General features: G+C 35.9%; 1 protein-coding gene across 1 annotated transcript in view; it reads right to left on the minus strand.

The window, feature by feature from the left end:
- Window positions 1–6: 6 nt before the first annotated feature.
- LOC106934602 (transmembrane protein 163-like) overlaps window positions 7–16534 on the minus strand; it is a 47129-nt gene continuing 30601 nt past the window's right edge. Inside the window, exons 3-8 of the mRNA XM_015014598.1 lie at window positions 7878–7921; window positions 6625–6716; window positions 6368–6464; window positions 2269–2380; window positions 1391–1532; window positions 7–1292 (exon numbers count right to left, since the gene is read on the minus strand). Coding sequence (XP_014870084.1) covers window positions 1232–1292; window positions 1391–1532; window positions 2269–2380; window positions 6368–6464; window positions 6625–6716; window positions 7878–7921 — 548 coding nt within the window. The 3' untranslated portion in view covers window positions 7–1231. The remainder of the gene's footprint in view (window positions 1293–1390; window positions 1533–2268; window positions 2381–6367; window positions 6465–6624; window positions 6717–7877; window positions 7922–16534) is intronic.

The raw sequence follows: 16534 nt of genomic DNA on the forward strand, positions 1-16534 counted from the left end.
TGTCGCCACATGCATACTCAGCATGAGGGATTTCTGTAAAGTCAAAGACACAATACTGGTACTAGTCTGCTTTAAATGCAGCGAATGGTGCTTCTGTTGACTTGGGGGTGCTGATAACAAATGCATGACACTTTTCACATTTGTACTGATAAAAAAAAAGTGATATTCTCTGAACACTTCACAATTACACACTATGTTTTGTTTAACTTAAAATCTCTTTAAAGTACGTTTAATTTCAACATGACAATATATGAAAAAAAAATGTTCAAGGCTTTGTTTGGCCCAAGTTGGCTCAATGATCAGCTGTCAGCAGCAGTCAACAAATGTACGTTATCATAGCTGGTTCATTAATTTGTGCTTGAACTTATTACAGAAAGAAAACAAAAACATCAAAACAGTTCCAGATTTGTGCACTGAACTTTGTCTCCATCGCCATTTTATGGCAAATGTTTGTGCTTAATGAGTCCTTTCATCTTAACTCAGTCACCTAACTGAAAGTTGTTAATGTATCAGGAAGATATAGTATTAACCGTTTTCTCCTCTTGTTTTCATGTCTTAGAGATAATTTAAGAGGCTAATCTCAGAAGATTTCCTCTGTTTAACATTTAAAGACACACTTCTGCTTAATAGTCACTTGAAATGATAAAGTTTGTAAATTAGTGGGCTGCTTAGAGCAAGAGTTTGACAATGAAGGAAAGGCTTCATTCTAAAAAGCCCATTGAATGTCTTATTTAGTAAATTACATGGATAAACCCTCTTTTTTCCACAAGACCTTATTTAAAGACACTATCAACATAAAAATCTGCATTGACATCCGTCTCTGCCTTCCTGAACAAACCCAAAGCACTTCTTTAGCTTTTGAGTTTGTGATCTCACCTCTTCCTCATCCAGGATGTCATTTTTAACTTGATGCATTTAGGAGCATTTAGGAGAGGAAAAAAAAACAACCTCTGAGCTGAAAAGATCTTCAATAATGTCATTATCTCTCAAGGTCTCTGAGACTTGAGTAATTGAATGTCGGAGTGCACTATGTACAGTATGTACAGCAAAAGTGTATATTCACATATATGCATGTAACAGAGCATGATGTATGCCGTAATAGTGAATGTACAAGCAGTATGTGGATGAGTGTATGAAAGATGAGAGAGGAGAGGGCAGGAGGCACCCAGGTGTGTGTGGGTGGGTGTGTGTGTGTGTCTAAAACTGCTAATCTGATTAGCCTCGGGCTCTTTCATTCGAAGCGTTCGTAGTTCCTCGTCTGCCTGACCCGTGGCACCATGTCTTTCAGGAGCCTGTGCAAACAGAAAATGAGCAGATGTTGGAGGAAATGAAAGAGATTTCAAAACCGTAAAACTGAGAAATAAACGTCTGTCAAACACAAAACTCTTACTTGACTCCGTAGGCCAGGATGATTAGTCCGATTAAAACCCCAATGGTGCCATCCAGAAACCAGACATTGGGATGCTGCTTGAAGACTTCAGCACTGATGAGAATTGAGAATCCCATGATTGCTCCAACCATCGAGTTAAACCCTAAAAAATACGAGATTAGCATGTAAAGGTTGGCTCGGTTTATAAACTTGTTTCTCTAAAATGTCTTTGAATATTCCTGAAAGAGAACCATCTAAGAATTTAATGTCATACGAATTTTAAACCTATTATTTGCATCATTCTTCTTACTAAAGTCTTACCTGAGTGATTTTGTTTAGAATAACCAAATGGGATAATTATTAATAATTGTATGTAATAAATAGCCCTTCATCTTCATAAGTATGTGTGAAATAACTAACATTCCAACATTTAAGAATATAAATGGTGAATTTTATCTGTATTTCAAGAAAACCCATCATTTTTTTTAAACACAAAAATCATATCTATGATACAGCAACATTATTTGTACCTTTTTTTCTTTTCTAAATATAATTACACGTGCCCTAGTGTGGAAGCTAGCTCAGTGGGTTATTGTCTTGCCTGCAGTAAGTGTATAGTCTTGTGGGAAATAAATCCATGCTCAAAGAACAGCAACCTCAGGCTTATTGGATTGATGCCCTGCAAGTTAGAGAGTGAGACCTGGGGACAATGGAGAGTAACATTCGTTTGTGTTGCACTTTTCTTCAGCTCTGCATGTCTCTCTCTTTCACAAGATGCACTTTTTATTCTTTTATCATTTATGTTTTGGTTTTCCATGTGTTCTCTAGCATTAAGTCCCACCTACGCCATTTATCAGACAAGTTATTTATTAAATTAAGTGAGTGTGCAGACTTCCCACCGTCAGTAATAAGTGCCCGACTGGTCAGCTTTTTTCCCAGCATGAACTTGGCCACGGCCAGCACAGCACAACAGAGGCCGCTCACTATGGAGACGCTGTAGAGGAAGTCATCCTGGGGTCACACACGGGAACAGAGAAAAAGCTCATGAAACTGGCTGTTTCTATGGTTGTATACAATACCTGTAGTACTTGGCACAGAGTCAAGAGGGAAGCAAACTCATTTAAATGGAAGGCTGAATTGTTAGCTTTTCGTTAGCTCAAGCATTTTAAACTCAGTGCTCCTCTTTAATTGGTGCATCAGTTCAAGGTCGTACCGATGAGGCTTTGAAATGATTCGAGCTCTTTTTTTTTATTCTCACTATCAGTCTCAAACGAATTCAGCAGAAACCCAAACTTGACCCCTGCTTCAGGAAAGACAGAAATCAGAAGGAGGCGAGAAAAGGCAAAGAATATCTGGCAGTGAAACACAAAGACTGTCTTCACTAGGCTCTGATTTTCACTTACATAGACCAAATTAAAAGCTTTTGATTTATTAATTTGTAACTTAGACATTTATTACTAACATTGGACTTTTTACTTAAACCTCAATTACTTTGGAAAAGTATTTAAACAGTTAATATTTACTCATTATTGTTTTATTAATGTTACAACCACAGGCTTTCTATTGGTATCTTATGTCACAGACATTTACAAATTTCTCCATAGTTGTAACAAAAAATGAAAATATTTTAGAAATAAGACTTTGAACGGTCTGCAGTGTATTTCTATTTTACTCTATATCTACAGTAAATAAGCATCACTGCAATAAGATACCTTCATTTTGAAATTGGGCCTCTGTCTCTTTAAGAAGCTCTCATTGTTTCCAACATTCCATCACAACAACGCTCCTCATCGTGTCGTTAACAACCGTTATTAGAGGAGTTGGGCTGAGGAGTAGTTTGACTCTGACTCTCAAGCGGGTGATGTCGTTTCCTGGGCGTGCTTCATGAGGAGAAGATACCAAAACCAATTTAAATCCCTTGTGGCCCAGGGAAGCTGTGGGATCCCCCAAAATGGGCTGGATGGTGCTACCAACGGGAACGATGGCTGAGTTCATCTTGACAGTCTTTTAGAATTCAATTTGGAAATCTCAAATATTAAAAGCTCTATTACTGCAAAAATCCTACGTGTGTATGACTATGAGATACTTGCACATTACAATGGTTTCAAAGCTGCTCTGTCTCTCTTTTCTTGACACAGAGGGGCTCTTCTGGTTGTGTGTTTAATCAGGTACAAGAGATGGACAGACAGTCAGAGCTGCACAAGAGGACGTGATCCGAATGGGGATTTCTACCTTTTCTTCATCCCTCTGTACAAAGCAGCAACATTTTACAGTAATCCCACCGTGTGGTTTTCCTCCTCAGGCTGTACAGCTTCCATGTGAGAGGAGTTTTATTTTAGACACCATAATGTGCAAAGTCTAATGTTCTCTTTCATTATTTGTTTTTCTCTTTCACACTAAAATGAAAGGAAATCTGGTGTGGTAAATCACCTGTGACTTCCTTTTTTTGAAGACTTCAGTGATTTTCTGTACCTCAAAGAAAACAGACTACTAATGATAATAAAGTTCTAGAACGCAGATGAGGTCAGTTCACAGGGAAAAGATATGATGCTTTAAATGAGAACAAAAAAGAAACTCTGCATCATTTCATCCTCCAAACTACTGCATCTACATATTCAACCAAAGCGCAAATCCTGTGACAGAGAAACTCTGAATACACTAACAACTGCTTTAGTTTATGCATGCTAGAAAGCAGAATGTTTATAACTAAGGAAGGATTTCAAGGGCTGACAGAAGGTGACGAAATAAGTGAGGTGGCGGATGTAAGAGGCGGGGTGTCAAAGAGAAAGATAGTGGTAATAGGCTTTTGATGGTGTTAGCAAGATCCCACTGGGCTCTAACACATGGTCTCTATTAACATAATGGCATGAAAGCAATAAACACAGTCTGGAGAGAAGCTGCTGACCTTAACCAGCTCCCCTTCTTCTCCTGCCTTGAATACGTCTCTTTACCATCGGAGATCTTTAATTGTTTCTAACAACATTTTTCCTTCCTTTAAATGTCACACCCACCCAAATGTCAACTAGTCAAAGAGTTTGAGGCAATTTACGGTCGACAGAAAAATCAGTTTGACTCGGGGTCGATTAAAGTTAGACAAAGACGTCTCCGAAATGGGAAATTGTTTCAGAAGAAGTTCAGTCAAGTAAATTAGTATTATTGTGCTTTATGTATTAAGAAATAATGATAAACACACACTGTCTGCATGCTGCACACCTGGTTTAAATGTTATCTGCAATTTTATTTTTTTTTTTTATGTTAGAAATGTCCTAATCTGATCCAAAGCATTGATTTGGGGTCCCAATCAGGATGTAGTCCCAAACTAAACTAAACTGTCAGTAGAACAACAACATGAATGTTACAAAATGTGAACTTTGTTTTGTTGATTTAATAAATCCAGGTTTTCTCAAACATGTCAAGTGACAATGATTTTTACTCTTTAAAAAATCATCTCTCATGGCAGTTTTGCGGTTTTGGCTTCTCTTTCTCATTCTCTTGTTTTCTGTCTCTCTCTGTCTGTTCTTGAGATTAAAACACTGTGAAAAATCAGCTTTAAACTGACACTAATTCGTCACAGTGCAGCTAAGAAAAGATGCAACACTGTCAGGATTATTCATAGTCTCAACAGTTTCACAGAGAGATGAAAAGTGATGTTATAAGAAAGTGAGGAGGAGTCCTTGTTAAAAGCAGAAATGAACAATAATAAAGACGTAGTCTTTAATTTAAAGAAACATTTGGAGAATAAGCCTAATGCAGGATCTATGTGTTTAAAAATAACCAAGACAAGACACTCTGTCTTTACCTTTCTATTCCAGCGAAGGAAACCCTGATGTGAACATCTTTGATCGTAGTAGACAAGCTATTTCCTGAAGAACCCACTTTCATTTTCCTGAAGCTTTTATTTCTGTAGTTTCAAAGAAACCAGGAAAGTCACAGACTGGTAGAGTATTCATTACTCACCTTGACTCTGTGATCTATTTTAGGATTATCACAACCTCTTTTTTTGCACCTTTACGTTACTGCACCTGCCAAACCTCAGCAGCATCTTTCCAGGGAACCCAGCATGCAGACCAAGAATCCAACCCAAATTCTTTTTTATTGGTTGTTGGACATGTATCGTCTCAACAAAGTTTCCTTGATTGTCTGTAAGTTTAAAGCATCTTAAGTTAATTTGATGTACATCTATAGTTATGTTTTCCATCTATTGCGCATTTTTATTTGCAAATATGAATGTTTTTCCTCTGTTTTTTCTGTAGAAAGTATGCTTCTCAGCGGATTCCCAAAAGTGCTTTAATTTTAACACAGACCAGATCTAAAACCTTTATATTATTTTTTTTGAGAATGAGAATACTATTAAATTTTAACTCAGCATAAATAAAATATGTTAAATTGTTTAAATTTTAAATTTATTGTTTAAGAGAATTGGTAAGTTTAGTTTGTAAAAATGAAAATATTAATCTTCATTCTTTGGTTGTGTTACCGTGGTTACAATCCGACGCTGTAAATGTAATCTTTTCTTTGTGTTTGAGCTCGGTTTGTTTACAAAAACATCTCATCAAATTAGGACCAATTATCTGTGAATGCTTTTAAGCTCACTTTCTCCTATAGAGGACTTTTTACCACTTGGCAATAAATGATAAGCTGAATTTCACTGCATTTATTATCATTTAGATTGAAATATTCTGGCAATATGACTGGACTGCATTGGAATAAATTTGTTAGAATTGAATTTTGACTATAATTGGAGAGCAGTGTGCCATTTATTCATGCAGAATCCCCAAACATCAGTTTTATTATTTTATAATACACAGTTATATTCATGCAGCTAAGAAATGGTAGATTCATAGAAGGTTATTAACCCCAAGTATTTTGCATCTGCTATTCATTGAGCATGACTCAGATATTAAAGCGCTCATTATGCCACTTGTATATAATGTTTTAAAGGTTTTGACAAGATTATAAACTTAGATTTACTGTTTAATGTGTGTTAAGTAGCCTTACCACTTCTGGAGGCATCCTGGTGGCCAGATCATGGATGGCTTTTCCCAGGATACATAGTGAGGAGAGAATAAACACAATCCCCAGGATCACACACGCTCTGCAGACCCCAAAACAGGAACAGAAATGTGCTTTGAGTTAGATTTGAATGCACCCAACATCCTAACCTGTTCTGTCTTATTTATTCACGAGAAATGAACACTTTCTGTTTTTGACATATATATCTATATGTGTCTTTTTTAAGACTTGTTTATACTCACATGTACTCTCTGTGTGCAGAGTGAACAGCTGCTGCGTTGCTGTAGCGCCAAAGGACGATGGCTGATGACATGACATCCAGTATGGCATCAAACTACGGCCGGTTAGAGAAACGCAAGTAGAAAAAAGAAATGGTAAGAATTTTACTAATTGTGACCACAGATATTCAATAATAACTGGTCAATTTAAAAAGTAAGTATTTAAAAGTGCTCTTATTGAATTTATTTATATTGTAAATATTTTCCTAGTAAATGTAGCTTTTGTGATGTTTAAAAAAAGAGGTATTTTTTAATTGTACAAAAATACTTAAATTATCGGCTTGATTTTAAAAAATATATATATATATCTATATCTATATATAGATATATATATAACAATAAATCTTTAAGGGATTTTACAAAGTTTTAAGAGAGGATGGTGTTAAATATTGTATATTGTGGCCCTATTTTCTTACAGTGTAATAAATAACAAAAATAACTTATTGTACAACTGACAGATTTTATTTTTTTCCTTGCTGAGTCCTGATGCCACCCCCTGAGGGTATGCTTCCCTGATTAGATAGCCGTACCACCCATATTAAAAGGGCGAAACCACTAATGACAGCACGTTTTATTGGTTTTTATTAAATGGTGTATTTTAAATGATCTAATCTGGACTAATGATAACATAAATCAGTTGTTCTGTGAAGAATTCAATATAAACTGATAAGTATCAAAACAGGAACTACAGAAAATCTTAAAGCAAAATAATAAAATGTTCGTTGATCCGATCAAAACAATGCTGACTTTAAGTATTATAGTTGGCAAAAGCAACATATATTCAGATGATTTACCATAGATAATTAAAACCTTCTGAGATAAAATAGCCAGAACTGCAGTTCAAATGACCTAATCATGTTATGCTAATCACATTTCCCACCAAAAGCCCAAGGTGTGAATGTATTAATTTTCATTTCCTTGTTATTAAGTTGTACATTCTCCTACTAGAAACAATCTTAATCATTTCCTCTTGTAATTATGAACTCTTGCATAACATTATCCTCTGGTGAAAACCTGATGACCTCTTTCACAAACTCAAAATGCATTTTGACAATCCATCCCAGCTCCTTGGAGAGTCCATCCGCTCTCCTTTGTTACCGTGGCAACAAGGGGACCAATAACACTTTGGTTCTGGGATTCATTAATAAATTACCGAGGTCCCCAGCAATGACTAATTGATCAGCGTTTAGGGAGGAAAGCAGGAAGCTGGGACTCACAGCAAATCCAAAGGCTGAGGCGCTGTGTCTCATGAAGGAAACAGCTGTAAAGACAGAAAACAACATGAGTCACTTTTCTCCTCCAAAAGAAAACAACTGAGTTCATTCTGATCCTTTCCCTGTTTTCTGTAAAGAATGCACTCATGGGTACACAATTCATCATGTACTTGGACCTAAGTGCAATGCTGGGAAATAGCCTAGAGAGTTAATGGTGTTATTGTTACAAAATAAGTGAAACAAAAAGCATGCTGTAAAAATAAATTCAAATTGTAGTAAGGTTCTTTTTTTTTTTTAACCATTTTTTGTCCTTTAAATAAAGCACTATACCATATTTAATGAAAAACATACACAATCAATAAATGAGAATATTACTGAAAAGCCCATTTATTTCAGAAGCTTTATCATTTAGTTAAACTCATTACATACAGACACAGAATGATGTTTGAAAGCCTTTATTTCTGTTAATTATGATCATTTTCTGCTTAAAGTTAATGAAAACATATATAAAATACAAATATTACATTAGACTTAAAAAAGATTAATAAAGAAATGAAAAGTATACTTAAAACCTGCTTATAGGTTATTATATTCAAAAGGTGCTTTTCACCTCATCCAAAATTATAAAATAATTTTATTAAATATGAGTGTTGATCATAAAGAATGGTGAAGGAGGGAATTACGATCTTGGCTTATTTTTCTTGCACCTAATTTAGGTTTTTAAGGCAGCGCAGAGAACAAATTGGGCAGTTTGTGGGGACTGCTGTGGGAGTACAGAGTGCTTTGGTTGCTTTTAATGGTTATTCTCTCTGTGTTCACCCAGAGCAACAGCTGTGTCTGCATACTTGGCTCAAAATTGAGCTTTTTCCCTGGGTTTATTGGTACAAATTGATTGCTTTACAATTTAGAGGAGAAAATAGTAAAACATAAAATGTGCTCAGATTTCCAAACAAATTTGCAATGTAGGATGAAGTATGTAATAAAAAAAAATTCTTAGTATTCTATCAATTTTCACTATATCTTGAGATACATTGGACAAGATAATGTATTACTCTGAATTGTATTATATTATGCTTTCCAAATTTTTGTCTTTTGCTAAGATAGTCTGCTCAAAGATTCTCTGACATTTCCAGACGGTTACAGAAAGCTTTGTCTGGCTGTGTCAGTGACACAGAAAGGTCAGCATGACATCAGCAGTGTGAAATGACTGGATCCATTTAATAATGCCGAGCAACGAACACCATATGGGTCAAACTATCATATATAAGATGTTTATCTATAAGGAGATATTTACTAAATCCAAATTAATTACCTGTGCAAGTTAATTAGCAGAACTAGACCGTGTATTGTTAGTTTTTGCCAGTAGTGCATTCATTGCAGTGCAGTTGTTGTTTAAAGCACCTATATTGTTTTTCTGCGCTCCTTTTCCTTGTGTGTTTAGCTCCCTCCTTGCCTGCGCTCGCAGGTCAGAGTCTCTTGGGACACCAACCCGCCGTTAAATTGCCATGGCAACAGGAGATTTGAGGCCAAGATGGGACTTAGTTTGAGCTCGAGCAGCAAGCAAAAAGCTTTAATCTTCCTTTTCTCTTTCATATTACCTCTCAGTCATTCCCCTGACCTCTGTCTTTGCAACCTCACAGATGTCGCTTCCATACTTTCTGCTTTGCTGTCATGGATGTATCAGTTGTACTAGGGGGTGACACAGGATTTCCTGCAATATGCTGTCTCTATGTCGCTCTTTTCTCCTGAGATAGTCACCTTGGATCTCCATCGTTGTCTTAGTCACACATTCACTTCTAAATGTGTTCTCTCTTACTGCCTTTTCTTTGGGCCTCTATCAGGCTCCCGCCTACCCGAAGAGCGCAGAAACAAGGCCAAGTCACTCTGGATGCTTCTGCGCCAACTTCTCTGTTATGTTTAGACAAAGTACTGGCGTTTTGCCTTCTGTTAGAAGTCTAGTTTGTCTGTGTCTGTGTTGTTGGCTTAGGAAAACGGCACCAAAAAAGAACATTTGTCTCAAAATGGTCAGGTGTAAAACTTAGACTGGAAATGACGGAAAAATAACCCAATATCTAAAGGTAAAGACAAATTTAAAGAGCCAGAAGAAAAGATAAGCTACATCTGATCTAGGGCATAAAAAAAGCTTTATCATGATATTTAATAAAAGTGACAATAAGAACTATTTATTGCGACTTTTTTAGGTAAGTGTATTGTCGACATAGCAATCACAGCCCTGCTGTTGAGAAACATATCAACAGTTGAAATACAGTTGAAAAAAGAGTTTTTATTTCTTGCTACCTAACGTTTTGCATACAATATACTGGGAAACCAGGAGCAGTTTTTTGCTAAAATCCCAGAACTGCTAGAATAAAGCAGTCCAGGTTCAGATGTTTGCTTAATGTGGTTTTATCATTTATCTTTGTACTTAGTTTTAATATTTGGCATCTAAGCTTTCTGTTCTTTTGCATGTAGAAGTTTTAATGACTTTTTAATACTTTGCTATTTTTTTAAAAGAATCTCTCTTCAGTGATGAGTGATAATTAATAAAGGCTCTCTCTAAAGTCCAAAACATGACAACAGATTGTTTTTGAAGATTTTCTTCTTTTTTTTTTTAATCTCTTTACTATGAGACGGTTGACAAATTACATTAAAAATCAAAAGACAATTATTTTGAGCATGGGAAAAGCAATACTAATTTTCTTCAAAACAACAACCTTTAATTTATAATCGTCTCCAGCTTATGTTTGATGTTTAATGAAAACAGAGTGAGGTGAACATGAGGCAGATGTGAAATACTTCATAAAAAATGTAGTTTATGGCACAGAGAACAAGAGTGGGCTTATCCAAAGTGGGCCTGATAGTTTCTAATAATTTGGACATACACATATGTATGCACTTTATACATGCATATGTATGTATAAAGTACATAAATGTACAGAAAGAGTTCTTTGAAACTCAGTTTTCACACCAAGAACTCAATTTGAATGTGGACGCAAAATGAGACGACAATTTCCACGAGTGCAGTACCCTCTGACCTTTACCTTGCCACATCAGAACCTTCAAATCAAACACCATCTTCCTTGTTCCTCCCAGCCTGGTCTGGGGTTCTTACATCAGAGAGGGCAGCCATTGATGATGCAAGTAAGCATGAAAGTATTCCCCCTTATTGTTCCCTTAAACAGGGAAAATCCTTTCTCATGGTTATCCCCACTTGGGATTTCTGAATCAACAGCAACTTCCCTCTTTTTGATCTTACTTAAACCTCCTGAAAGGCTAATTCAGTTGTCATTACTTGGATTTAACTATATATTACTGATGTGTAATGGAGTGACCAGCAGGATAATTGGATTATGAATCTACAAGAGTTCGCATTCCAAGTCAGTGTTCAATTTATAGCTGCAGCCTCAGAGACATTCTGAACGTATTTAACCTCGTTTTATGGTTCCAGTTAAATACAGACACCTATATTAATCATGTAAAAGAGCTTAGGAGCTGTCCTTTCAGTCTTCATTCGATTTTTGTTTGGTGAGTTGTGAAGTATTAAGGAAATTCATATCACTTCATGGCATTTTCTTGGCTCTGACAGGGATTTTCTCACGATACGTTGATAATCCATTGAATCACATAGTAATGCAGTCTTAGTATTACTAAGGACATTATGGGTTGTCATTAGTCATAGAGATTTGTGCCATGCAGTTAAATGCTTTATGATACAAAGGCTATTCAGGAGGGGAAAAAAGGAAACAAATCCTTGTAAAAAAATATGACTGGCAAAAGATGTATGTAAGCAAATCACATACTGAAAGCAGTAATAACTAACAAAAATATTTAATGCTATTCACTGGGGAAAATATACTGTGAAACCCAAGCTACATCATGAGATTTGTTTTGCTCATTGTTTGCATGTGTTAATCCTTACATGAATAGTTTGCTAAAACAGCTTTTCAGTCTGAATTCACACATTTACGTACTAAACAGCAGGGTACAAGACATAATTCATAATTCATCCAAAATTTACACCTAGACTTAAACACTTTGGGGAACTGTATTATGGTATGATCATGAAACATTAATTTTAATTTAGGCACCAAAACAACACTGGCATCACAAAAAGAATGATGCGGGCTTACTTTTGTCCAAATGGAAGAGATGTTTTCGTCAACGCAGCTATGAGCAAATCCAAAAACAATGTCATTTATATTTCAAAACAGTACCGCATAAAGTACATTTTGTATCTCAAACCGGACTTTGCTTGGATCGTTTATCTTCCCTGTTCTGTATCTGGCTTTGCTTAAGGATGACCAGCGGTGCCCTCTGCTGGATGGCGGCCAAACTACAACACTAAAAGAAGGTCTAATAGGACTTTGTTAGTTAATCAACTGGAACGGATTTCAATCTAATGAATCACTAATAGACAATCATAAGTTGATCCTTATTTATGATGTTTTATTTTTTTAGCATCACAGTGAATTCAAATTTGCATCCAAATCAATAGAAGAATAACAACTGAAGTTAAAATAAAAAGTGCTTCAATAAAGTAAAATGTTGTCTAAAGATGAACATTTCACCTTTTTTCTTTTTTTGCAGCAGATTTGATTGTTTTTCAGTTACACATAATATAGGTAAAATTATGAATCTAAAATCTTTTTAAAATAACGTCATGTACGTCACTGCATGTATACACTTTAAAACTTGAATCTGGGCCTTTTTTATCTTTTCATGTAAATACTTGAAAAGATAGTGTAAATAAGAAGAAAATATACACCACCTGTCTTGAATATCATTTGTAAAGCAACTCTGTTTCTGCATCTTAAAAGCCTGCAGTTGTTCAAAGATAGTGGTGGATTGCTTTTGTTTATGAGGCTGTCAATCCAAAAAGACTGGATTCACTCAGCAAGGCTCCGAATATAAAAATAGTCAGTATCACCCTCCCTGCAGTTATTCATCTTCCAGTTTCTGCTCCCCAGCTCATTTCGATGTGCCAGCCGTCTGTGTGGTTACCAGCTGCCAGCAAATCGATGCCTCTCTGGAGGCGAGCGGACATGCTTCCGTGTTCTGTCCTTCGGGTTGGTAGTTAATCAGGAGGGCAAGCATGCATGGACAGATACTAACAAGATTGGAGAAATAAAGAGCAAAAGCAAGAGCTGTTTGAAAGGGAGACGAAGGAAATTTAAAGACCCTAAAGAAAAAGACAAACGAGGGGGAGAAGGAGAGAAGAAACAGGAGCTAAATAGGAAAACAGCAAAATAAACTACATTTGTTTCACAAGTATTAAAATGTGGGGAAAATCCATAATTATTTTTGCTTTCTATCAAAATAAGGAATTATCTTCTCACAGTTTGATACACAATATTTTCCACATTTAAGAAAGGAGAAAAAGCCAAAACTATGTTTAAAACGACAACTTGGCAAGACTCCCTTTTGACTTTTCCCTACACATTACACCAAAATGTTCTTCTTTAACTTCAACAGTACAAAGAATCTGTCCCCAAAAACAATTATCCATGTTTAGAAGTAAACAGCAGACAACCGGTATTTGCAGGAGTAAGGGGAAAAAATAACCCACAAACAGATTAAATAAACAAACATTAGGGAAACCTCCTGAAAACGCTTTTTATCTGCCTGTTTTAATAGTTCAAACACCAAATATACCTTATTAATAAGGTCCACTGCATTAATAAATGCAGTGGACAGCATCCTGGCACAGACACTGAAACTAATCTGCAGCAAAAGAACATTAACAGCATTTCTGGATTTGCATGTGCCAGCCAATAGCAAGATCCAAGATCAAATACTTTAGATATGCTCTGCAGAAAAAAATCAGCAAATAGGCACATTTTCTGTGAATAGATTATAGAAAGTCACATTTTACCTTTAAGAGAAAGAAAAGGTAAAATTATCAGTTCATTGTAATTAAATCCAACATTTCTTAACGTAATTGTTAGCTTTTTATTACGATGCAGATATTTTAATTTAATAAGAAATTATTTCAAAAATGCTACTAAATAATGATATAAAGATCTTTAATGAACTGTTTTTGTTTGTTGCTTATGTTATTGTACTACAACATCCATCCAAGCATACATACACAGTCAGTTTATGCTAAATCAACTCAATAGTCAATGAAAAGACAAAAAAAAAAAAAAAAAAAAACTGGAGTTACTGTTATGTTTGAGCTATTAATCTGTGAAAATCTTTGTCCAGCTGTCTGCTGACAGGTACAGTAGAGTGAGGGAGGTTATTTCTTCTCCGGCTGGTTGCCATTCCATTACCCCTTAAACCTCCCATGCTATTGACTTTATGAAAAAAGTCCATATCGAATTAGCAGAATAATTTGCAACCAAATAGAAATGTAATTACGTCCTCCTTTCTGCTCCTCAAGGGCAGTGGCTCAATTCAAGGATGCAGACTTCAATTACATCCAAAGAGCAGAGGAATAATCAGGGAGACTGTAGAGAGGACGAGGAGGGATAAGAAAGGCAGTCAGATGGACAGATGAAAAAAGAGAATCGGATCTAAACGGAGAGATGGCGTAGGTGGGCTGGCAGAAGGAAAAGGGAGGTGAAAGATTAAAGAGCAAAGATGTCACACAGAGTAAAGGGAACTGAAGGAGATTAGATGAGCCACTGCCAATCTGTGACTGAGCTTCTGATCTAACCAAGGTAAGCCACTGCACTCACAAATTAAAACAAATCTTCCAACAAGCGCATTTATTGAAGTGAACTGAGTGAAATGAAACTACTTTATAGTATAATAAAGACAAAAACGTAAAGAAATGTTCACACATTGATCCATTACCTTGTTTTTTTTTGTTTGTTTGTTTCTGAAAAAAAGTAATTCATTTGCAATTAAACAATTAATTCACAAACTATCCCTCAATAGCAAGTGGTTTGTCCCAAACCATATTCTTCAGCGGTGAGATGATTGAGGGTGTCTCACATGTACGACCCATTTTAGTCGTACATGTGAGACACTCCATAAAAAGCATCTCCATTGCATCTCCATAAATTCAACATCTGGGCTTTGACTGAGCCCAGGGTTTTCCATTTCTTGCTTCTCAGCTAATCTGTGGTCTGTTTTGGGTCACTGTCATGTCAGAGGGGACACCTTCAGCTTTTCTTGATGTAACAAATTGTTCTCAAAGTGTTCCTCAAGCCACCTGAGCTTCTTTTTCCTGGAATGCTTTATTTGTTTCATGCCAAACTTCTCCTCTGTTTTGGTTTCCAGATAATTCACTTTTAGATTCCTCTGGCAAATGAACATTATTCCAGAAGTCTTGGTCTTTCTCTAAACTCTCTGTGGTCCACTTCAACCAAACTTTTGTGTTTTTTTTTTCTTAAAGACCAGAGGTTTTCAATGGACATTAAATGTTTGCAGTCTCATCCTTATTCTAATTCTACAGGCATGAACTTTGTTTAACTTTTTGCATTTAATTTTGGGTTTTTGGAAACTTTGCTTAACATCTTGCTGTTTGCTTTCAAGGCGAACTGGGTTAAATAACCAAGTCTGGGCATGTCCCCAGTTTATAGATTACATTCTGTACAGTGGGATGGCTTATTTCAGATTAACTGAACACAATTACCAGACTAATATGATGCTTCAATTGTTTTTGTAAAGGCCTCAGACAGCTCTTTAAGTCTTACCTTGGGGTTCACTTTTACTCAAAACAGCCAGGAGCGCAGAAAACTCTAAGGTTTATACTTGCATGTGGGTATCATAATTTATTTGTCACAAGACTTAACTTCCTTTAAGTGTCACTTTATTTTAAAAAAAGTTTTGAAAGGCCTTTTCTTTAGTTATTGTTTGGTTACACCGCTTGAGTTTTTATGCATTAAGATTAAATATTCACATGAGCATTTTAGAAAAACACAAAAGCTTTCAGAGTGTCTTAATTTTTGGCATGACTAACAGATGTTGTTTTTATTTGTTGGTATTTTAGGTCATATGCTGTTTGTTAAACAATCTGCTTGTAAATCTGGTATTTTTACAGACTAATAAATAATAAAATGAACAATCTGGTGAGCAGCGGCAGGTAAAAGGGCAGAGAGGAGTTAAAATATTCAACAGGAGGATCACAAGAAGAGCTGACACCAAGGGTAAATTATGCCTCATTAAGATTTGACTAAACAAGGTTTTTATGCTAATGTGCCTGTCTGGGCGGGAGGAAGAGAGGAAGATCTGACCTCTCACTGTCATTCCATTGGCTGGAATCATAAGAAGGTGGGACTGTTTCCATGTCTCTCCAGAAGGGAGCAAAAATAATTTGCATGCAGAAAGAATAAAGATACAAGACAGAAAGTAGGTGAGACTGTAGACAAGCAGAGACAGTTTGAGCATAAGGAACAGCATGCAGGCAAGACAAATCTGTAAATACGAGCAAAGACATGATGGTTAGAATCAGGTCATCTTTGGAAGCATAAATGTTTCTTAAAACATGAGGGATAAGTTAGGAATCCTTATCTAAAATTAAAAATGTGTTTCTGATTTTACAATTTGAAGCCTTGAAAATGGCCACCGTCTCTTTAAGAAGCTGCTGCTCTTTCCGTCATCGCAACAATGTAACGTTCTACTTACTCATTAGTTTCATCTCTCTAACTGCATGTTTTAATCTACTTTAATCATTTTCTAATCTGTAATAGATCCTATATGGCATCAGATTT

This window comes from Poecilia latipinna, unplaced genomic scaffold, assembly GCF_001443285.1.
Source record: "Poecilia latipinna isolate Pla-1442-1.1 unplaced genomic scaffold, P_latipinna-1.0 Scaffold1831, whole genome shotgun sequence".
Classification (NCBI taxonomy): Eukaryota; Metazoa; Chordata; class Actinopteri; order Cyprinodontiformes; family Poeciliidae; genus Poecilia; species Poecilia latipinna.